This window comes from Somniosus microcephalus, chromosome 13 (genome assembly GCF_052327205.1).
Source record: "Somniosus microcephalus isolate GS21.2 chromosome 13, FLI_Smic_1.0, whole genome shotgun sequence".
Classification (NCBI taxonomy): domain Eukaryota; kingdom Metazoa; phylum Chordata; class Chondrichthyes; order Squaliformes; family Somniosidae; genus Somniosus; species Somniosus microcephalus.
In genome coordinates this window covers 67671245-67695482 of record NC_140999.1, presented here as the reverse complement: position 1 = coordinate 67695482, position 24238 = coordinate 67671245, and the positions used below count along the sequence as shown (strand labels likewise).

Here is a 24238-nt window from a genome sequence, read left to right as displayed (position 1 = left end):
GCCCTGGAGATGGAGCACGCAGTTGCCACCAGCACGTTCAAGGCCTTCTGCGACCGGTGGGCACCACGGGGACTGGAGTGCATCATCACCCCGGCCAATGTGGTTTTAATTTAATTTGTTAAGTTTTATTAGTTACAGGCTATTTGGTTTAGTGTCCACACAAAAGAGTACACCCTGGTTTGAGAACAGGAGACTGGGACAGGAGTGGAGAAGTTGGCTATGGAGGCAGAAGGCCAAGGTTGGGAGCAGGAGTGTGGGGATTGGGCCTTGATAACATTGCTCGTTATTATAATCCAATGAGATGCCTTTAAATGGGGGGGTCGGGAGAGAGATGAGCAGTAGCCAGTTTCATTGGTAGCCATACTGGCCAATCCCCAGGCAGGGAGAGGGTCACAGGTCAGGTGTTAGTTTCCTGTCCAGTCGGTAAGGGGAGAATGAAGAGGAATATATGTGCAGGTCAATTTGGTGTAAGACCTGGTTAAGGGAGACAAGGGGTGAACAGATTTCCCTGCTTGAGAGCGCGCGCACTGGTCAAATTCAGCAAGTAATACTGATCAGAAAAAGCCACAGCAGCCTGATAGGGATAGCGTGGTATATTTTAAATTATCGTTTTCTTAATCGTGAGGGGGCAACCGAAGTCAGTTGGAGCAAGGTGAGATTTGATTCTAGCTGTTACTGTGTGTGTTCACTTACTGTCTGTAAAATCCAGCAGTTTACCGATGTGGATCTGGCCTAATAGTCTGCCTTCCGAAAAGTTGGAGTAGGGCACACGCGAAAGACACCACACCCAAGCTCAGATCATCGTTACAGCCAATGTTCCCCCTAATTTTATTCTGGGTGCGCGGGCCATTCAAAGTTTCGCGCATGCGCGGAATTTCACATTGGAAAAGCCAGTCCCAGGCTGCACAGGACCAGCAGATAGCTGCGCAGCCTAGAGGGAACTTTGGCTACAGCCCGGGTTACACTAACGTGGGGACCGCTCACAAGGGTGACCAATGCCACTGAACCCAAGAGAATATCTCGGGCAGACCCGAAACTTGCAACAGTCCTGGTACTTTTGTACAGATTCCCTTGGGGTGTCTCTGGGCACTGGCTGCAAACTGGATTCAGAACTAGCAGCCCAAGAGAACCAGGGTAATAGTAATTCTCATTACTTTAATGCAGGAGCAGTGATCTGTAGCATCTCCAACAAGACCAGACGTCCTCACTCAGGAAGACTTGAGCGATGATCTGACGTGGACAGCCTTAGCTGGTCCGGGTAAGTGACAAGCACTGTGGAATAAGGGTGTTCATTTTCCTCTTTTTAAGAGATATATTTTATATTACATGCAATTAAAACAATCCAGTTGCTGTCAGAAAGCACTTCTTCACACAAAGGATAGTAGAAATCTGGCACACTCCCCCCCAAAAAGCTGTTGAGGCTGAGGGTTAATTAAATTTCAAAACTCAGGCCGTCAGATTTTTGTTGGGTAAGGATATTAAGGGATATGAAACCAAGGCGGGTAAATGGAGTTAAAATACAGATCAGCCATGATCTAATTGAATGGCAGAACAGGCTCAAGGGGCTGAATGGCCTACTCCTGTTCTTATGTACTGCTTCAGGCAGTCTCAGAGCAACAGTTGCGTATTACAGGCAGAACAACACGAGCAAGTGTCTTTGCTAACCAGCACTGTGAAAAGCCGGGGTTGCTACAAATCCACATTTGGATAACCATAATTGTCATGTGTTGGGACCAAAGTCTGGGCTTGCTCCAAACAGCTGTCGGCAGAGCTTTAAGCCAACTTCATTATCTTCTAACGTCAAACTGCACCCGCTGGTGCGTGATTAGAGAGAGTAGAGATTTATTGGGAACGGACCCGTAATGTTGAACCGTTTAGTTCCGTATTAACAACTGTTGCGGTTGAAGTGGGTTATGTGGAAGCCTGGGAACGCAATCATATAGCTGAAAAAGTCAATGACAACTTATGCAAACTGCTTGGTGCACGAGTCAGAAGTACAACCAGAGCTGCCTGGAGGCACATCAGAGGGCGCAATGTAATTGGGATAGTGGAAATTGTAAACAAAATGTTCTTGCAATGTCCCTCAACAGAAGTTTCCACTTTACAGACTGCATTTCCAGTCTTCTGGAAAATAGGGCAACAGCACCATCCACTGTTCATAAATGCATCATGCACCCACCTGTATTCCTGAAGTGGTAAAATAGGGAATTTCAAACTTCACACTGATAGGTGGCTTTCCCTCCTTGTCTTCAGCCTCCACACTAGGGAGCCCAAAGTGCGCTCTCATCAGATACTCCTTCCCGCCCTGCAGACATGGAGAAAAAAAGTCAGACAGAGACAGACAACGAACACTTTTACTGTACACTCCATTCGATCCCCACTCTCAACCAACCTCAAACTCTACCATCACTAAAATTCAGGCACCAAGCTTCCATCAGAAAGCTTATGCAAACTGGTCTAATTTGTAGATGAAGCCAAACAAGGAGGCGCAGTGGAACTGGAGGAGGTAGCTGAGAGACAAAGCGAAACAACAGATGAAGTTTATTACAGACAAGTGGAAAGTACTCAGGTAGGAAGGCAAAATGGGCAATGAGTGGTCCTGAAACAGCTAAGGATGAAGCTGAAAAAGATACTTGGAATCTGCTTGTGTTTTGATTTTCTGCGGATGTTACAGCATTCCGCATTGCGAGAGTTATATATAGTCTTGTTTCCAAGCTAGCTATCTGCTGTTTGTAAGTTAGCATTTTGACTTTGTTTTATGTATCTTTACTTTGACCAACTAAGGCTCAATGCCTACATTTCTTCCATTACTGCTAATAACCATATCATAATGCCAAGTCAGGATTTTGACTGTTTAACAAAGCTGCCTTAAAATGTGCAAGTTAAGCAGTGTGTGAGAATAAAATAGAGGATATCTTTAGGAATTGTGTGATTCATTCCATGGTACAATAGTCTGATAAGGGAATGAAATAGTTAGTTTTGCATAGCTAAAGCTACATGAACAGCTTGAACATAAATAACTGATAACAAGCAGCTACGAACATCTGAAGGCCGAGAATGTCTGACTCCAGACTTGGGAGGATAAGGACGGGAGAGATCAGAGGAATTCAGATGGATGGGCCTTCAGAATGTATAAACAGGAAAGACATGCGAGGGAAAAGCACGAGACTCTTTAGGGGAGGGCTTTCATCTGAAAGTCAAGACAAAGAACTCAACACACCATTGGGCACCTTGATTTAAGAACCACCCTTACAGGTTAAATGGTCCTGTCCATATTGTACACAAAAAGGGAATAAAAGCAAGACCTTAAAAACTCTTAGCACAGACGTTGGAGGGGAAAGCCATACAAGAGTGGGGCTGGTCTAACACTCTTCCGGGAGTGGACCCATTCTTGGAGGTTCTAGGAGGAGAGGAAGAAAGGCCGTAAGCCGGAGAACTGTTCACACACGGCAGCCGTCTGTCCGATCGGGACTGGTACCAGCTGTTTGTCGCGGTCGTATGTTTTTGCTGTATAACTAGTGTGTATATTCCATCTTAAACTCTGATTAAACACAATATTCCCACCATATTGGTTTGCAGTCAATCCTGATTATCTGAAAGACCAGAGATAATCTAAACTCTGCAGTACCACACAGGAGACTACTGGAAAAGATTAAGGGGCATGTAATGAAGGGCAGTAGCAAACTGGATTAAAGACTGGTTAGAAGGGAGTAAATGTAGAACAAGAGATCAGGGCAGTTTCTCAGAGTGGTTGGAAGTGGGTAGGCATGTCTCAGAGCTTGTCCTAGGACCACCCTGTTCATTGTCTACATCAATGGATATGGGGCTAGAGGCAATGGTGTCCATATTTGCAGATACTAAAATAGGAGCACAGTAAATAATTGATAAATAAGATGGTGGAATGGGCAAAAAAGTTGCAGCTTGAATTCTGACAGGTACAGGAAACTTTTGATTAACTGGCCCCTAAATAACCGGAACGCTCGATCCACCGGCAAAATTCAGGAGTCGGTTCAGGTAACTTTTTATTTATTTATTTATTTTTTTAAACTTTGTTACTTTTTTTAATTGATTTGTTGCTGTGCAAGGTTGTAGCTGAAGCTGTTGCTAAGCTACAGAGATGCTTGCAACTTGTGCCGATTGTTTTGAAGCTGCTAAGCAACAGGGTTTGTTGCTTTATACGGAGCTCCGAGCCTTTTACTATAGCGTTTGGTTATCCGGAATTGTTGATGAACCGGCAACATGTCGGTCCCGTCCGTGCCGAATACCAGAAAGCTTCCTGTAGTACATTTTGGTAGAAAAAATAAAATAATTATACTTCGAATGGGGAAAGTTTGGGTGATGCGGAAGAGCAGAGGGACTTGGGAGTTATGGTTCTCAAGAAAAACCAGCACCTCATGCAGATAAAAGCCTTAAAAAAAAAAGCCAATGTTATATTGGGATTTATGGCAAGAGGCAATGTTCGCTTTAAGCTGCGCAAGCGCGCAGCGCTCCAGCGCAGCCGGTGAGCCAGCATTTAAACTGGAAAGAAACGCAGCATGCGCGGATTTTGAATGGGCCACGCAGCCCGTTAAAAATTACAGGGAACATTGGCGGGAGGTATAGAATATTAAAGTCAAGATGTAATGGTAAAAATCTTAGCAATCACCACATTTGGAGCACTTTGTACTATTTTGGGTTCCGCACTCCTCCTCCTCCTCCTCTTAGGCAGTCCCTCGGAACCGAGGATGACTTGCTTCCACATTAAAAATGAGCTCGCAGGTGGCTGATTAGTCCAATGCCGGACCTACAGTCTCTGTCACAGGTGGGGCAGACGGTGGTTGAAGGGGCGGGTGGGTGGGGTGCTTGGGTTGACGTGCGCTCCTTGCGCTTGGCTTCCGCTTGCTCCCGGCGAAGAGACTCGAGGTGTTCGGCGCCTTCCCAGATGCTTCTCCTCCACTTTGTGCGGTCTTGGGCCAGGGATTCCCAGGTGTCAGTGAGGATGTTGCACTTTTTCAAGGAGGCTTTGAGGGTGTCCTTGAAACGTTTCCTCTGCCCACCTGGGGCTCTCTTGCCGCGCCAGAGCTCCGAGTAGAGTACTTGTTTTGGGAGTCTCGTATCGGACATGCGGACAATGTGACCCGTCCATCGGAGCTGATTGAGCGTGGTCAGAGCTTCGATGCTGGCCTGAGCAAGAACATGGACGTTGGTGCGCCCATCCTGCCAATGGATTTGCAGGATCTTGCGGAGGCAGCGTTGGTGGTACCTCTCCAGTGCTTTGAGGTGCCTGCTGTACATGGTCCACGTCTCTGAAGCATACAGCAGGGCGGGTATCACTGCTGCTCTGTAGACCATGAGCTTAGTGCCAGGTTTGAGGTCCTGGTCTTCAAACACACTCTTCCTCAGTCGACCGAAGGCTGCACTGGCACACTGAAGGTGGTGTTGGACTTCGTCATCGACGCCTGCCCTTGTTGACAGCAGGCTCCCGAGGTATGGAAAGTGGTCCACGTTGTCCAAGGCCTTGTCGTGGATTTTGATAATCGGGGGGGGGGGGGGGGCAGCACTGTGTGGCGGGGGCAGGTTGGTAGAGGACCTTTGTCTTACGGATGTTTAGTGTACTATAGTAAGGATGTTGAGGCAATAGAGAAGGTACAGCACAGAGTCACAAGGAGCTACCTGGTATGAGGAAATACAAATAAAAAGAAAGAAACCACAGACCATGTCAACGCTGAAGAATGAGTTAGATAGGTGGTTGAAGGTAATGGGGATAAAGGGATGTGGGACCAGAGCGGACACATGGGATTAGGATTACTGCTCATGTGGAGAATAAACACCAACACGGAGTGAGGTTGGAGCTCTCAATTCCAGAACAAGGGAGGGACAGCTCAGTGCACTATTATTTACTGCTAAATTTGTTGGGGCAAACGATGGCGTTTCTATATTGTAATGTCTGTAATTCTATGTAACTGACATACCCTATGTGCTAAGCATGGTCGATCCGTAATACCATTTAGTTCATGGCTACGGGTTAAAGGAACGTGTGGACTATCCAATCAATATTCAGTTCTGGGCACCGCACCTCAATATATTGGCCTTGGAGGGGGTGTGGTGCAGATTCAGCAGAATGATACTGGGGCTTTGAGGGTTAAATTAAGAGGACAGGTTGCATAGGCTAGACTTGTATTTCCTGGAGTACAGAAGGTTAAGGGGTGATCTAATTGTGGTGTTTAAGTTGATGAAAGGAATTGGTGAGAGAGAAACTATTTCCTCTGGTGGGGGAGTCCAGAACAAGGCAGAATAACCTTAACATTAGAGCCAGGCCGTTCAGGGGTGATGTCGGGAAGCACCTCTTCAAACAGGTAGTGCAAATCTGGAACTCTCCCCCAGAAAGCTGTGGATGCTGGGGAGTCAGTTGAAAATTTAAAAACAGATTAAGATTTTTGTTGGGTAAGGGTTATGGAACCAAGGTGGGTAGGCGGAGTTAAGATACAGATCAGCCATGATCAAATTGAATGGCGGAACAGGCTCGAGGGGCTGAATGGCCTACTCCTGTTCCTATGTTCATACGTTCCTAATATAAAAAGTACTTATTCCTTTACATATTTCACGGGCTCCCTTTTTAAAACAGTCTCTATACACAGAATATTTATAGAGCTCGTTATCACACTCGTAAATCACGCGGACCCTTACTGGAAATGACTTGATTGACCACACTATTTCGCTGCTTTCTGGTACCCACTTCACGTTGCCCACTGTGGTCTTGAACTTGGGCGAATCTGCATCGTTTGGGACTGGAATGTGGATCTCGACATTGTTGGCTGTCGATCTACGTTTGAACTGACTCTTGGCCTGAGGAAAGAGACAAAACCGTTAGAGTGACTCAGTATCGCCTAACACCGGGTTTAACCAGACAGAATAAGCAACAGGAACGTCTACCCAAGGTTTGCAACTTGTGTTTTTTTTAAAACCGCACACATTCTGACTTTTGATGTGTTTCAGTCAGAAATAAGAAAACACAGCATGCAACATATCCACTAAAATCTATACATTCAATTGGAGATCCATGGAAATAAATAGCTACTGGTTTCAAGTGCCTCCTCTAAGCCCCAATGTGCCAAGCCTGTTGAAGTTGGAGCTTTTAATTCCAGAACAAGGGAGGAACAATGCAAGGTACTAGAACATAAGTGATAACACACAGGTTGGTGCTATGTTGCAAGGCACTGGCACGTCAAAGGGCTCCTATTGCATCATGTGAACCAGAAGATGGCTTACAGCCTGGAGACTAAAATCACACAGCACAGGAGACCATTCGGCCCCTTGTGCCTGTGCCAGCTCTTTGAAAGAGCTATCAAATTAGTCCCACTCACCTGCTCTTTCCCCATACCCTGCAATTTTTTCCTTTACGTATATATCCAATTCCCTTTTGAAAGTTACCATTGAATCTGCTTCCACTGCCCTTTTAGGCAGTGCATTCCAGATCATAACTCGCTCTGTAAAGAAATTTCTCATGTCCCCTCTGGTTCTTTCACCTCCATTATTAGTACAGTCTTGCTGCAATGTGCTTCTCAGTAATGCCATACTGTTTCAAACACTACTAAATGCTCCAGAATGTTTGTGCAAAACTGCTGCTTGTACCACTGGACCTGAACAGTTATAGTGCTCTGGGAATTTAGGTCTCAATCACAGACGTCACGCTGCAGGATTTGAAGTGATCAAGAGAGACAAGGATTCAGGTAAACCTCCACTGGTGTCTGTACAAGTGACCTCATGAGAACTCAAACGCAGATGGGTACTTGAAAGAGCAATCATGACAATGGCAGGGACACAACCACAAGCTTGCTCCTGATGGTCTGCCCAGCAGTAGTAAAACGATTATTCTTCTTGCAGTTTGCTTGTATTTAAATGGGGGTGGGTGATAAGGGTATGTGCTTGCTCTGATGCTGTAAGCTACACTTCGACAGATTCACTATGCCACGCAACTCCAATTTTGACTTGTACACCTGGTTTTATACACACACCCATTTAGCTTGTATTATAATAAGGCAAGAGTGCATTACTTATTTGTTGGCGGAGACCGTGGCTCCGAATCAGAGACAGTGGGCTCTCATTATTCACACTGCAGTGTTCTTGCAATATGTCACTCACAGTACAGTGCTGGTGAGCATTAGATTACTGCACATTATACAGAAACACACATTTATAAAAATACTTCACTTTGGATTCCAACACGAGGAGATGGGGGGATATGGTTCGTATACCATACGAGTGGGCTGTCCTGGTAGTCAGTGAGTTATGGTCAGCACCACGAATGGGATACCGATCATGCATGGTTTTCGGTGGGTACATATTGTGGAGCGGGCTGGATGGACCAGAGGGTCTTCTCCTTTCCATCGCTGTTTGTATACCCTGTGCTCCCTAGGCCTGTATTATTCATACCATAGGTTAGACAAGGAAGAGAGAGAGAAGTTAGGTGCACAGTTTTGTTTTAAATTGGAACTAAAGTGGTGTGCTGATTGTGATGGGAGTTCTGTTGGAAGTCAGCGTGAGTTTTTTTTTATCTCCCAACCTTCTATCCTGAATAATGATTTCACCACAAAACTATTTAATGGAGGCGTGATTGGTTCAGCTCATTTCAAGTGGATTGCAGCTGAAATTTCTCAGTTGAGTCGGTGATTCCGAAACTCCTGTGGGAGCTGGATATTTTAGAAAATAACTAGTCCATTCTGGGTTTTGACGCTTGATCGATTTGAATGCGAGAAGAGAAATAACTCACCTTAATCATGTACTCTATCCGACTGTGGGAGTGCTTCTCGATCACCGACTCGATCCAGATTAGAGGCTTGACCTGGTGATCAGAGAAATGCAGGATCATCAGTACCATCACTAACTTTTAACTGGGAACGAGTCTTTAAAAAGGCAACAAGCTCTCCGTCAGGCTCAGTCCTCATCCACTCCAATTGGAAAATCCACAGGTTAATACACGAGTGTGCCTGCTTTACAGCCACACTCTGACCAACCACTGCAGCATTCACAGGTGCAGCGACTTAAGAAAATCAATAAATTCAGTGTACACAAGTACTTGGGACCACAGGTGGCGGGCATGACCGAGCTCACTGAGACCAAGCATGCTGCCCGTCAGTGGTGCTAGGGTCTGAAATGCTCCACAGGCTTTCAAACTGGGGGTGGGACATACAGCAGGCTGAGCGCACCGTGTTCTTGAGAATCATGTTACATCTTTTCCTGCCTTTGTTGACTTGCTAACAGGTTTGGAGACAGAAATAACCTGCTAGTAAGTCAACAAGAATGGAGAAAAAAGTAATGAAATGCAGGAAAAGGTAATGAATGAACTGTTTCTATCAGGATAGCAGTGTTTTCTTTCGAGTAGCTGACACCATCTTTCAGCAGAGAGGTCATCAGGTTCCTTGGATTGTGAATATGAACAGAAAAGTTTGAAAACTGTTGGTTTACTCACGAGGTGCCATTCAAGCCCCGTTATCAAATGCAGGCCTGTGACCATGATTAGTTGGTGACTTTAGTGCTGGGACAATCCAAGGACATATGGTCAGCGATTGAGGCCTGACCACATACACAAAGAGCTCACTCTATAATCAGTTATGGAAACCTGTTAAGCTTGGCATGCCAATCAAACAAATCAGGACAAGGTAAATGTTTTTCCACAGTTGAACATTTTGTTCTATACAAACTTCTACAGCTTTTAAAATCGGAACAGGGGGGTTAAAGAAACATTGCAGCACGACCAACACCACAAGCCCAGACTCTCACCTTTGTCATAATTGTAGCCCGCCCAATCCAACTGCTTCCCACTGCAACCCCTGCCATGATCCCAGCCCACCCAACTCAGACAACAGCCCCCTTCCCCACCACAGCCCAACCCACCCAAGACAATGCCCCTCCCATTGCCAGGATTCCAGCCCAGACAACAGCTACCCCCTCCCCTGCTGCATTCCCAATCCAAATCCTCGGAATGACTTCTCCAAAAAATAAACGTTAGCATTTTCCTTGCTTTTGATCAAAATAATTTCATGGGGGAAACAGATTTTGTCGTGCAGAAGCTCTCAGTACAATTCTATGGGTTGCTTGAAGGCTGTTGGTTCATTGAAATTGCAGGTTTTACACACTCGCTCAAACTTGTACGATCTCCATTTGATCAATCCAAGGGGCGATCACTTGGTTATGAAAGCCACGTGGAAAAGGAGACAGTGTCACTATGTATTTATTCATCACTGGGTGAGTAGGTTATTGAGAGAACTGGAAATGCATTGGATCACAATAGCCCATTGATAATTAATTGTGAATCTCCATCTAGTGATTTCCTGTAACCTGTCAGATTTTCCAAGCTGCACTTCATAGGCACTCAGACCTATTACCTACTCATCCAAGACTCACTCATTGCGCACAGCTCAATACCTACGTGTGTGTTTAAACGGTAGGACATCAGCTCAAACTCTCCGTCTGGTGGAATGAAGGAAATGGTTCTGTCGTTCTCGAATCGGGAGAGGCGTACACATTGGTGAAATTTCACATCTTCCAGCTCCACAGATTTGCTTTTCCCTCCTGCCTCAGGAAAGAAAGGGAACCCTTTTAACACAGTTCAACATTCCAGCACCAAGGCTTTCTCTCTCTCAAAAGGAAGGCTCAAAATGGTTTGCCAATTACTACCTGGAGATCATAATAGGAATGCTGAAACAGCAAGAACCAACACTTGATATTGTAACTTTTAAACAGAAACTTCCCATTGTGAAGCGCAACCAGTGGGTTCACAGCAGGTGGAAAAGTGCTGATTAAGCAGCGCCTCGATTTCAAAATTCTCATCGTTGTTTTCAAATCCCTCCATGGCCTCGCCCCTTCCTATCTCTAATCTCCTTCAGCCCCACAACATCCCCCCCCGCCCCCCGCAACCTCGCTACCTCTTTCCTCCTTTAAGTCACTCCTTAAAACCTGCCTCTTTGACCAAGCTTTTGGTCACCTGCCCTAATTTATCCAAATGTGGATTGATGTCAATTTTTTGTCTTAAAATACTCCTGTGCAGCACCTTGGGACGTTTTACTACGTTAAAGGTGCTATATAAATAGCAGTTGTTGTTGTTTAGTACTATGCCAGAAGTAAATGTTGTTCCAAGCTCTGCTTACTTACAGATTTGCAAATCACTAATAAATGGAGGTAGTGTAGCGGTTCGTGTAGATCGCCACTAAATAAGAGAGTTTGACTTCGACGAACTATTAACAAGTTGTTTATTTACAGGAACAGACTAATTACATCAGGTAAGATGGCTGACTGTAGGAGCACCGTGGTATAGGTCTTGTCCCAGCGGGGACTCCACGAGGACTGAGTTCGCAGTCCTGTGGAGAGCGTGATGACGTCATCACGTCGTTCGCGTTTCCCGCGCTTAGGGCGTCACGTGATGCACGTCGTTGGCCGTTGAGGCCGAAGTCGCGAGCTGAAGGCCAGGCTGAGCCAGTGCTTGCCGCGGGAGCAGAAGATCGCGTCGCTCCCGTCGGCTGGCCGATGCGGCCGAAGACGCTAGGCCGGGTTGTGCCGGCGGCCGTCCTGGAAGGCCGAGTCGGGCCGGCAGCCGCCGCACGCACGTCACGTCGTACGTGACGTGACGTCAGTGCGCTACTTAAAGGGGCAATGGCCCCAACAGCTAAGTTAAAAGGGCAACGGCCCCAAAAGGTAAGTTAAACATACAGTAAGGTAAGTTAAAGGGAATTATGTGTCTTTATGTAAGGTACAACCGGTGGTACCGCCACAGTAGTGTACATTGTGGACTGGTACCATAATTCTTTCATGTACCTAAAGATTAATTTGTTCTTTTCCACATACTCACTCCTCTAAATATTATTTCAAATTCTACCCCGACAACAGATAACAAACTTACTCGTCTATAGTCTCCTACAGGAATGTCTCGCGACACTTTTTAGATAACATATTGGTTAACCATTTTCCAATCCTCAGGAATCTCTCCTGAACTTAATAAGATATCAATTATATTTCATTAATTTCAGTCCCCATTTCCTTTATGACTCGTGGGTGCAAGTTGTCTGCACCAGGAACTTTATTTTAAAATGTGTAATCCTTTCATAACCCGATACCCTTTAATATTTGCATATTGTCCAGCTCCTCCTTTGCCATTCCTGGAAAATGGATGTCTTCACTCAGTAAACTTCCGCTTCTTTTCCTGAGTAAAGACAGATGTGCAGTAACTGTCAAGTAACTCCATTTCTTTGTCCCCAGTTTTCAGTTTCCAACTATCATTTTAAAGTGAATCAATAATTTCAATCGCCCTTTCAGCAACGATCAATACTTTCAATCACGCTTTCAGCACTGATCAATACTTTCAAACAGCCTTTAGGGTTGGTATCTTGGGCCAGGACAGATGTGTTACCACAGTGGGACACTTGCTGCTGGATGTGAAGCATCCATCAGATGAGCAGCTCGTGCTCAAATCCAGCAGCTTGGCAACAAGTATTCGTTTGACTGGAAAAAGTTGGACAATTCTTTTTATGAAATATGTGAGCAAGACAGAAATAGTTTTGAACAACCCACTTTAAACTGCTTCTACATTTAAGAACGTAAGAAATAGGAGCAGGAGTAGGCCATTTGGCCCCTCGAGCCTGCTCCGCCATTCAATAAGATCATGGCTGATCTTCTACCTCAACTCCACTTTCCTGCACTATCCACACATCCCTCGATTCCCTTAATATCCAAAAATCTATCGATCTCTGTCTTGAATATCTTCTCTTCTTCTTCTCAGGCAGTCCCTCGGAACCGAGGATGACTCGCTTCCACATTAAAAATGAGTTCGCAGGTGACTGAGTCCAATGCGGGACCTACAGTCTCTGTCACAGGTGGGGCAGACGGTGGTTGAAGGGGCAGGTGGGTGGATGTGCACTCCTTGCACTTGGCTTCCGCTTGCTCCCGGCGAAGAGACTCGAGGTGTTCGGCGCCTTCCTGGATGCTTCTCCTCTACTTTGTGCGGTCTTGGGCCAGGGATTCCCAGTTGTCGATGGGGATGTTACACTTTTTCAAGGGGGCTTTGGAGGGTGTCCTTGAAGCGTTTCCTCTGCCCACCTGGGACTCTCTTGCCGCGCCGGAGCTCCGAGTAGAGCGCTTGTTTTGGGAGTCTCGTATCGGGCATGCGGACAATGTGACCCGTTCATCAGAGCTGATTGAGCGTGGTCAAAGCTTCGATGCTGGGGATGTTGGCCTGAGCGAGAACACCGACGTTGGTGTGCCTATCCTGCCAATGGATTTGCAGGATCTTGCGGAGGCAGCGTTGGTGGTACCTCTCCAGTGCTTTGAGGTGCCTGCTGTACACGGTCCATATCTCTGAAGCATACAGCAGGGCGGGTATCACTGCTGCTCTGTAGACCATGAGCTTAGTGCCAGGTTTGAGGTCCTGGTCTTCAAGCACTCTCTTCCTCAGGCGACCGAAGGCTGCACTGGCACACTGAAGGCGGTGTTGGACTTCGTCGTCGATGTCTGCCCTTGCTGACAGTAGGCTCCCAAGGTATGGAAAGTGGTCCACGTTGTCCAAGGCCCTGTCGTGGATTTTGATAATCGGGGGGGGGCAGTACTGTGTGGCGGGGGCAGGTTGGTAGAGGACCTTTGTCTTACGGATGTTTAGTGTAAGGCCCATGTTCTCGTACGCTTCGCTGAAGGTGTTGATGATGGTTTGGAGTTCGATCTCCGAGTGAACGCAGGTGCAAGCGCCGTCTGCATACTGTAATTCGACGACAGAGGATGGGACGACCTTGGATCTGGACTGGAGGCGACGGAGGTTGAACAATTTCCCGTTTGTTCTGTAAATTAGCTCCACTCCAGTGGGGAGCTTACTGAGGGCGAGATGGAGCATTGCAGCAAGGAATATCGAGAAGAGCGTTGGTGCAATGACACAGCCTTGTTTGACCCTGGTTCGTACGTCAATTGGGTCTGCGGTGGAACCGTTGGTCAGGATCACGGCTTGCATGTCGTCGTGAAGCAGGCGGAGGATAGTGACAAACTTTTGAGGGCAGACGAATTTGAGGACACTCCATAATCCCTCACGGTTGACAATGTCGAAGGCCATGTACAGTGGTTGGTGCTGTTCCCTGCATTTCTCTTGTAATTGACGTGCGGTGAAGATCATGTCCATCGTGCCCTAGTGGGCGGAATCCGCATTGCGACTCTGGGAGGAGCTCTTCGGCCACTGGGAGAAGGCGATTGAGGAGGATTCTTGCGATGGCTTTCCCTGTGGCAGACAGCAGGGAAACTCCTCTGTAATTGCCGCAATCGGACTCGTCACCTTTCTTGAAGATGGTCACAATTACGTCATCTCTGAGATCCCCTGGCATGCTCTCCTCCTTCCAAAGAGAAATGAGTCTTGAATATACTCAACGGCTGAGCCTCCACAGCCCTCTGGGGCAGAGAATTCCAAAGATTCACCACCCTCTGAGTGAAGACAATTCTTCTCCTCTCAGTCCCAAATGGCTGACCCCTTATTCTGAGACTGTGACCCCTGGTTCTAGACTCCCCAGCCAGGGGAAACATCCTCCCTGCATCTACCCCGTCAAGCCCTGTAAGAATTTTCTTTGTTTCAATGAGATCACATCTCATTCTTCTAAACTCTAGAGAATGTAGGCCTAGTCTACTCAATCTCTCCTCACAGGACAATCCCCCCATCCAAGGAATCAGTCTGGTGATCGTTCGTTGCACTCCCTCTATGGCAAGTATATCCTTCCTTAGGTAAGGAGGCCAAAACTGTAAACAATATTCCAGGTGTGGTCTCACCAGGGCCCTGTATAATTGCAGTATGACGTCTTTACTCTTCTACTCAAATCCTCTTGTAATAAAGGCCAACATACCATTTGCTTTCCTAATTGCTTGCTGTACCTGCATGTTAACTTTCAGTGATTCATGTACAAGGACATCCAGGTCCCTCTGAACACCAACATTTCCCAACCATTTAAAAAATACAGTTGCAAGAAATCGTGAATTGGAAGAAATAACCTGAGACAAAAAAGTCTCTTCAGACAGGTGTTAGAATAATTGGATAGATGCTTAGAATTCGCTTATGTTCTTGGTTCCCTGCAGATGTTATAATATTCTGCATCGTGGCGGTGGCCTTGTTTCCAGACTAGCTGTCTGCTGTTTGTGCGCTAGAAAGGTTGTTGTCTGTATCTTTGATAATCTACCCTAGGCCCACCCCTAAAAAGAGTAAGAGATATCTAAAGAGCTTTTAGCACAGATGACGAAGGGAAGGGAAGAGCTGTTCGTACACGCCAGCTGTCTGTCCAATACCAGCTGCTTGTCATGGTCGTATGTCTACTATGTCTATCTTCATTGCGTGTTGTACTTAACTTAAACTGCCACTCCTTAATAAAATGCCTTACAACTCCTAAGACCCTTTGGGTAATCTGTGTGTGACCTGTGATCCAAATCTTATACTCTGCTTTTCTATTTTTCCTACCAAAATGGATAACTTCACATTTCTCCACATTATATTCCATTTGCCATGTTCTTGCCTACTCACTTAGCCGGTCTATATTCCCTTGAAGCCTCTTTGCATCCTCCTCACAACTTACATTCCCACCACCCAGCTTTGTATCATCAGCAAACTTGGATATATTACATTTGGTCCCCTCATCCAAATCATTGATATAGATTGTGAATAGCTGAGGCCCAAGCACTGATCCTTGCGGTACCCCACTAGTTACAGCTTGCCAACCCAAAAATGACCCGTTTATTCCTACTCTCTGTTTTCTGTCCATTAACCAATCCTCAATCCATGCTAGTATATTACCCCCATTCCCATGAGCCCTAATTTTGTTTAATAACCTCTTGTGTGGCACCTTATCGAATGCCTTCTGAAAATTCAAATACACCACATTCACTGGTTCCCCCTTATCTATTCTGCTAGTTACAAGCTCAAAAAATTAACAGATTTGTCAAACACGATTTCCCTTTCATAAATCCGTGTTGACGCTGCCCCTGCCCAATCCTATTATTATTTTCTAAGTGTTGTTACCAAGTCCTTAATAGATTCTAGCATTTTCCCTACAACTGATGTCAGGCTAACTGGTCTGTAGTTCCGTTTTCTCTCTCCCGCCTTTCTTAAATAGTGGGGTTACATTTGCTGCCTTCCAATCCACGGGAACTGTTCTAGAATCTATAGAATTTTGGAAAATGACCGCCAATGCATCCACTATCTCTACAGCCACCTCTTTCAAAACCCTAGGATGTAGGCCATCAAGTCCAGGGGATTTATCGGCTTTCAGTCCCATTAATTTTTCAGTACTATTTTTTAAAAATAATAATTTCTTTCAGTTCCTCATTCTTGCTAGACCCTTGGTTCTCCAATATTTCCAGGAAGTTTTTTTGCGTCTTCTTCCGTGAAGACAGATACAAAGTATTTGTTTAATTTCTCTGCCATTTCCTTATTCCCCCATTATAATTTCTCCTGTCTCAGCCTGTAAGGGACCCACGTTTATTTGCTAATCTTTTCCTTTTTACATACCCATAGAAGCTTTTACAGTCTGTTTTTATGTCTCTCACTAGTTTACTCTCAATCTATTTTCCCTTTCTTTATCAATTTCTTGGTCGTCCTTTGTTGAATTCTAAAATCCTCCCAATCCTCAGGCTTACTGCTCTTTTGGCAACATTTTAAGCCTCTTCCTTTGATCTAATACTATCTTTAACTTCTCGTTAGCCACAGTTGGACCACTTTTCCTGTGAGGTTTTTGTGCCTTAAAGGAATGTATATTTGTTGTAGATTATGTATTAATTCTTTAAATGCTAGCCATTGCTTCTCTACCATCATACCTTTTAATGTAGTTTCCCAATCTACCTTAGCCAGCTCGCCCCTCATGCCCATGTAGTTTGCTTTGTTTAGATTGAAGACCCTAGTTTCTGGCAAGCTTTAAACAATATTAGCACAAGGGATAATCAGTCTAAGTGAGTCAAAAATATTTAAGATACTATAGACAATTTGCCTACAAAACAACAGTACACTTCAAAAGTACATTGTTAGCTGAGAAATGCTTTGGGACATTCGGAGGATGTGAAAAGTGCTACATAAATTCAACTTATTTCTTTTTTGACTGGAAGAACAGAAACATAATACCTACAAGACAAAATTAATTTCACTTGTTGCTGAGAAAATAGTTCTCCCTCCCCAATTTTCTCTGCCCCATCTCTCCCGAAAGCGGGTACATGCTGGGTTATCAATCCACGAAGGTCAGCAGCCTTCCGATGCCTCGTTCCTGACCTGTGAGCCAGGACAGTCAGCGGGTTATATTTTTGTAAAACTGAATTTTGGTTGCTTACTTCTGTACTGTCCTACACTGTCAGCCACACAAAGATGTACATTGCCCCGACCCTCACAGAATGAATATAGCAGCCTGTAGCAACAGACCACCACCTCTGCCCCCTGCCAAATAATTGTCTTGCGGAAAACACAACTATTTACTGAGAGCAGTGTTTTCATTAGAGATCTGCTTTGGCTAAACCAACAGCACACAACTGCTTTAATGCAGGGAAATTACAAGGCACAGAGTGGGCAGAAATCTTCCTCATGGTTTGGCACGGTCAATTTGGTTCCTAACTACAGGAAGCATGAGAACTGCTGGCACAAACAAGGCAGTTGGTGGTTTGTGTGTAAGAAATCGCTGCTGGCCAATACATCATCTGGAAATTAATTGGTTTTGTAAAAATAACATTCGGCTTTTTAAAGGAGTGAGTAATCTGGTTTATTTTGTAAAAGTTGTTTGTGCTCTCTTTCCAGCAGCAGCCATGAAGAACACGACAACTAGAAAGTTTGTAGATCCCGCACAGCTCTGTGTGTTAATCTGGCTGCCCTTTAGGTCTGTACTACCTGAAGAGCAGGGGAGTTCTTCCCGGTGTTCTGGTCAATATTTATCCCTCAACCAATATCACTAAAACAGATCATCTGGTCATTATTCAGAAAATAGAAGCACATGATATTGAAGGGACGGTGATAACTTGGGTACGTAATTGACTATGGGATAGAAGGGAGAGAGAAGTGGTAAACGGATGTTATTCTGACTGGCGAGAAGTATGGAGTGGGTTCCCCCAGGGGTCAGTATTAGGACCATTCATAGAATTGTACAGCACAGAAGGGCACCATTCAGCCCATCGCATTTTTGTTATATATAAATGACCTGGACTTGAGTGTAGGGAGTACAATTATAAAGTTTGCGGATGATACAAAACTTGATCACGTACTAACTAGTGAGCAGGATAGTAGCAGACTTTAGGAGCACTTAGACAGACTGGTGAAATGGGCAGACACCTGGCATATGCAATTTAATGCAGATAATTGTAAAGTGATGCACTTTGGGAGAAACAACATGGAGGCGCAGTATAATCTAAATGATACTGAATTTGAGGGGTGTGCAAGAAGAGAGCAACCTGGGGATGCATATTCACAAATGTTTGAAGGTGCAAGTTAAGGCGGCGGTTAAGAAAGTATATGGGGTACTTGGCTTTGTAAATAGGGGCACTGAATACAGAAACAAGGAAGTTATACTAAACCTTTACAAATCTCTGGTACTATTCCGAGCATCACACTTTAGGAAGGATGTCAAGGCCCTGGAAAGGGTACAGTGGATGTTTACCAGGATGATACCAGGGATGTGGGACTTCAATTATGTGGAGAGATCGGAGAAACTGGGATTGTTCCCTTAGAGCAAGGAAGGTTAAGGGGAGAGTTAATAGAGGTATGCAAAATTATGAGGGGTTTTGGTAGAGCAAGCGGGGGAAAACTATGTCCTCTGGCAAGAGGTTGGTAACCAGAGGTCATAGATTTAAAATAATTCACAAAAGAACTAGAGGGGAAATGAGGCAAAATGTCTTCACACAGGGGGTTGTTAATATCCGGAACGCACTACCTGAAAGGGTGGTGGAATCAGATTCCAAACGAACTCCACCACCTCCACAACCGGGACGGACACCCCCACACCACACCCCCACCCCCACACACTCCATCACCTCCACAAGAACATAAGAAATAGGTGCAGGACTGGGCCATTCGGCCCTTCGAGCCTGCTGCGCCATTCAACGAGATCAGGGCTGATCTTCTGCCTCAACTCCATTCACCGGCCCTATCGCCATATCCCTTGATGCCCTTACTAGTCAGAAATCTATTGACTTCTGTTTTGAATATACCCAATGACTGAGCCTCCACAGCCCTTTGGGGTAGAGAATGTCAAAGATTCACCACCCTCTGTGAAGAAATCTCTTCTCATCTCAGTCCTGAATGGCCTACCCTTCATCCTGTGGCCCCCGTTTCTAGACTCTCCAGCCAAGGGAAACATTCTCCCAGCATCCACCCTATCAAGCCCTGTAATAATTTTGTATGCTTCAATGAGACCCCTCTCATTCTTCTGAATTCAAGAGAATACAGGCCTAATTTACCCAATCTCTTCTCATACGACAGTCCCGCCATCCCAGGAATCAATCTCGTGAACCTTCGTTGCACTCCCTCTATGGCAAGTATATGCTTCCTTAGGTAAGGAGACCAAAATTGTACACAGGTGTGGTCTCACCAAGGCCCTATAGAATTGGAGTAAGACTTCTTTACTCCTGTACTCAAATCCTCTTGTAATGAAGGCCAGCATACCATTTGCCTTCCTAATGGCTTGCTGCACCTGCACATTCACTTTCAGTGACTCATGTACAAGGACACCCAGGTCCCTTTGAGCATCTGTATTCCCCAATCTTTCACCATTTAGGAAATACTCTGCCTTTCTGTTTTTTCTACCAAAGTGGATAACTTCACATTTATCCACATTATATTCCATCTGCCATGTTCTTGCCCACTCACTGAGCCTGTCGAGATCCCCTTGAAGCCTCTTCACATCCTCTTCATAACTGACACTGCCACCTAGCTTTGTATCATCAGCAAATTTGGAAATGTTACATTTAGTCCCCTCATCCAAATCATTAAGATTGTGAATAGCTGGGGCCTAAGCACCGATCCTTGTGGTACCCCACTAGTCACAGCCTGCCATCCTGAAAAAGACCAGTTTATCCCTACTCTGTTTTCTGTCCGTTAACCAATTCTCAATCCATGCTAGTATATTACCCCCAATTCCATGTGCCCTAACGAAGGCCTTCTGAAAATCCAGACACCACATCTACCAGTTCCCCTTTGAGGATGTAACTAGTGGAATAGACAAAGAACTGCAATAGGTTTGTCAAACAGGACTTCCCTTTCATAAATCCATGCTGACTCTGCCCAATCTTAATATTAGTTTCTAAGTGCCCAGTTATGGCATCCTTTATAATAGATTGCAGCATTTTCCCAACGACTGATGTGAGGCTAGCAGGTCTGTAGTTCCCCATTTTCTCTCTCCCTCCTTTCTTAAATAGCGGGATTGGTTTTCTCCTATTTGTGGGAGGTTTTCTGTGTCTTCCTCCATGAAGCACACGCACGCACACCTGTGTACCTGCCCCGTTTCTCTCTCCCAATCTCAGCTGCTCTTGCACATCATCTTTCTCTCCTCAGTTTGATGCGTCTCCCTGCACATTATATTTTTTCCTTCTCTCTTTTCAGCCCTTCTACAGCTACCTTTATCCTGGTTTTTTTCTCCCTGTGCAGACATTCCCATTCTTGTTTTCCTATGCTGCAACACACATACGGGCTTCGAGTGAAATTAAACTTATTTTGAAATAAAAAAATGACAATATTGCGGTTTTAAATATAAACTGGCCTGGTGTGAAAACCCGCCGAGCCTAAATAGAAAAGGGATGGGGCTGAAAGGTCCGACCTTCCCTTTTACAGACAGTAACGTTGTCCAATCCGAACGCGCATCACTTTGTGGTGTGACGCAGAGGTGTGCTGGGAGCAATCGAGCACCTGGCAGGTGCTGCTGTTGCACGGATGTCTGGGATAAGTTAAAACATTGGCCACACTGGACCTCTCATGAACCCTTCATGTCCTGTCACTAGGGCAAGGCAGCAATGCTTCAGGCAGCACAGGTATTGCCAGAAAAACAATCGGTGCTTTGCACTCAGCCGTGCTTGCGAGGGCGCCCGTTTTCCAGTAGGTTTATTTTGGGCTAGTTGAGTTTTTTTTTTTTTAAATACAGAAAAAAAATCATCATCTTCTTAGGCAGTCCCTCGGAACCGAGGATGGCTTGCTTCCACATTAAAAATGAGTTCGCAGGTGACTGATGAGTCCAATGCGGGACCTACAATCACTGTCACAGGTGGGGCAGACGGTGGTTGAAGGGGCGGGTGGGCGGGGTGCTTGGGTTGACATGCGCTCCTTGCGCTTTTTCAAGATGGCTCCTGTGCTGGCAGCTCCCTAGGGAGCTCCTTTGCCATCCTTTGCTCTTTCCCCCCCACCCCACAGTCTCCTCTCTTCTGCTGTTTAAGTTCCCCTGGCTCTAATAGTGGGTGCATTTTATACCTAACTGCAAGTTCAAGCTGCAAGGTTAAAGCTACCTGAGCCCACTGCCCATCCCCCAACCATGCCTGTTCTTTGTTCTCAGTGAGCACTGGCTCTTCACTTACATGTAGCTCCCAAACTCCCAGACCCCTCTGCTGTCAAGACTACACTTCTCCACTAGACTAGTGATCTAGTGACTAGTGGATCGCGAGTGGAGCTCGGGATCGCGAGAATATCAGTGAATATCGCGAGAATATATTTGATCCTATGAGAGACAACATCATTCATGTCCGAGGCCGGGACCCAGGAGCGAGGTCGAGCCCAGCAGCGAGGTCAAGGCCCAGGAGCGGCGCAGCGTGGACCAGCAGCGGGCTCGGGGCCCAGGAGCGGCGCAGCGTGGACCAGCAGCGGGCTCGGGGCCCAGGAGCGGCGCAGCATGGACCAGCAGCGGGCTCGGGGCCCAGGAGCGAGGACGAGCCCAGCAGCGAGGTCGGGGCCCAGGGGCGGCGCAGCGTGGACCAGCAGCGGGCTCGGGGCCCAGGAGCGGCGCAGCGTGGACCAGCAGCGAGGTCGGGGCCCAGGAGCGGCGCAGCGTGGGCCAGCAGCGGGCTCGGGGCCCAGGGAAGGTGCGGCAGGGGCCAACAGCGAGGTCGGGAGGACCACAATGCATCCTACGAAATCCAGGCAGAGAGGACCTGCGGGAAGGAGGGAGGAGGACAGTAGCATTATGTTTGAGAGAGAAAAAATACTTGCGTTGTGTTACAGGGGGTCTGTGGAATTTTTGTAACACGGGAGGGGGGCCTCAGAAGCAAAAAGATTGAGAACCCCTGCCCTAGTCTCCCCAACCAGTGGAAATAGTTTCTCTCTATCTACCCTCAGTTCCCCTTAATATCTTGAAAACTTTGATCAAATCATCCCATAGTTATCCAAATTCCAGGGACTACAACCCTAGTTTGTGTAATCTCTCCTCGTAATTTAACCCTTGGAGTCCGGGTATCATTCTGGTAACCCTACGCTGCACTCCCTCCAAGGCCAACATATCCTTCCTAAGGTGTGGTGCCCAGAACTGCTCAGAGTACTTCAGGTGTGGCCTAACCAGGATTTTGTACAGCTGCAGCATAACTTCTACCCCCCTTGTATTCTAATCCTCTCGTCCAGCATGCCCTAGTCCAGCATTCCATTAGCCTTTTTGATTATATTCTGTACCTGTCAATGATTTTTTAACAATCTATGCAGCTGGACCCCGAAGTCTCTTTGGAGCGCCATTGTTTTTAGCTTTTCACCATTTAGAAAGTACCCTGTTCTATCCTTTTTAGGTCCAAGTGGATGACCTCACACTTGCCTATATTGAAATCCATTTGCCACAAGGAAAGAACAAACTTGCATTTATATAGCGCCTTTAATGACCTCAGGATGTCACAAAGCTTTTACAGTACTTTTGAAGTGCAGTCATTATTGTAATATAGGGGAACAAAGCTGCCAATTTGCGCACAGTAAGGTCCCATAAACAGCAATGAGATAAATGACTAGCTCGTCTATATATATTTTTTTTTTTAAATAAGCGCTTTTAGTTGATGGATAAATATTGGCCAGGACACCAGGAAGAACGCCCCCTCCTCTTCTTCCTATAGTGACGTGGGATCTTTACATCTACCTGAGGGGGCAGATGGGGCCTCTGTTTAATATCTCATCCGAAAGATGGTACCTCCGACAGTGCGGCTCCCCGGTACTACACTGGAGTGTCAACTTGGAAAATGTGCTCAAATCTCTGGAGTGGAACTTGAACCCTCGACCTTGTGACTCAGGCAAGAGTGCTACCGACTGAGCCACGGCTGACACACTCAGCCCCATTTCATTATCAGGTTGGTAGTTTTAGTTTTACAAACAAAATACTTTTTTTTTTTTATTTAAAGGAGTAAAACATCTCGGCATGAAACTGCTCAAGCTTCACTATGACTAAACCCCAGACGTGCATTATATTTTGCCACAGTTTTAGCCATTTCCTCTGTTTATATAAAAGAAACCCATCGGTGGATTCTATCTCCTGAAACATGATTACTAGTTTGCTTGGCACAATAGCTAAAAGAATACTCACGGCCCGTGTTCTCAAACAATACTTTGTCATTTAGTCCAAGTCTCAGCTCTGGCATTCCCGATAGAAACACTCTCATTTTGATGGAGCCCACTATTTCGCTACGTAATACATTTCCATTAGCACTGACCTAGAGTGGGAGAAAGGAAGATGATGACGACTCTAGAACTGGTTCTCGTGGGTTTCCATTTCAAACCAAGTGTGTAAAACGATTTACTAGCATAGTCTAGAATAGAGGAACATCAAGTCACTAAATATTCAGGAATCTATGACATGTGATTACATTTTAATAAACATTCCAGAAATAAGGTTTAGCTTTTTTTTTAATGCTCATCAAGTTGAGGAGCATCAGTCTGGAGAATGGGAACTATTTAATCCCTTTGTTGGCACTTTAAGGTCAGTCACTTCTACACAAAACCATTGGACATCTGCCTCGACTCTACCTCAACCTCTGCAGAAGTCCAACTACCCCTGGGTGACACATCCATTGCCTGCACTTGTAAATTGGTAATATCATCCTAGAGGGGGACAAGTATGATCAGCAGTTTCGCTGATTAACAGCTAGTTGGAGATTGTCTGAGCTCATGCAGATAGGATTCTTAAAGCTTGTACTTTCATCCAGTTAGCATGGGGTAGAATCAAACCCAGGACCCAGAGGCGAGGTCAGTGCACTAATCCACTGCATAAGTCTACCACAAACACTGCTTAAAAATGATTCTTTCCCTTCCTCCCCTCCCCAGGGTATCTATATGTCACAC

General features: G+C 45.8%; 1 protein-coding gene across 3 annotated transcripts in view; it reads right to left on the bottom strand.

Moving 5' to 3' along the window:
• Positions 1–24238, bottom strand: part of LOC147108400 (AP-1 complex subunit mu-1) — a 105253-nt gene that overhangs the window by 67055 nt on the left and 13960 nt on the right. For all 3 annotated transcript variants that reach the window (XM_086004989.1, XM_086004988.1, XM_086004987.1), the window contains exons 4-8: positions 23484–23610; positions 10409–10551; positions 8750–8821; positions 6667–6825; positions 2180–2305 (exon numbers count right to left, since the gene is read on the bottom strand). In XM_086004989.1, coding sequence (XP_085861115.1) covers positions 2180–2305; positions 6667–6825; positions 8750–8821; positions 10409–10551; positions 23484–23610 — 627 coding nt within the window. The remainder of the gene's footprint in view (positions 1–2179; positions 2306–6666; positions 6826–8749; positions 8822–10408; positions 10552–23483; positions 23611–24238) is intronic.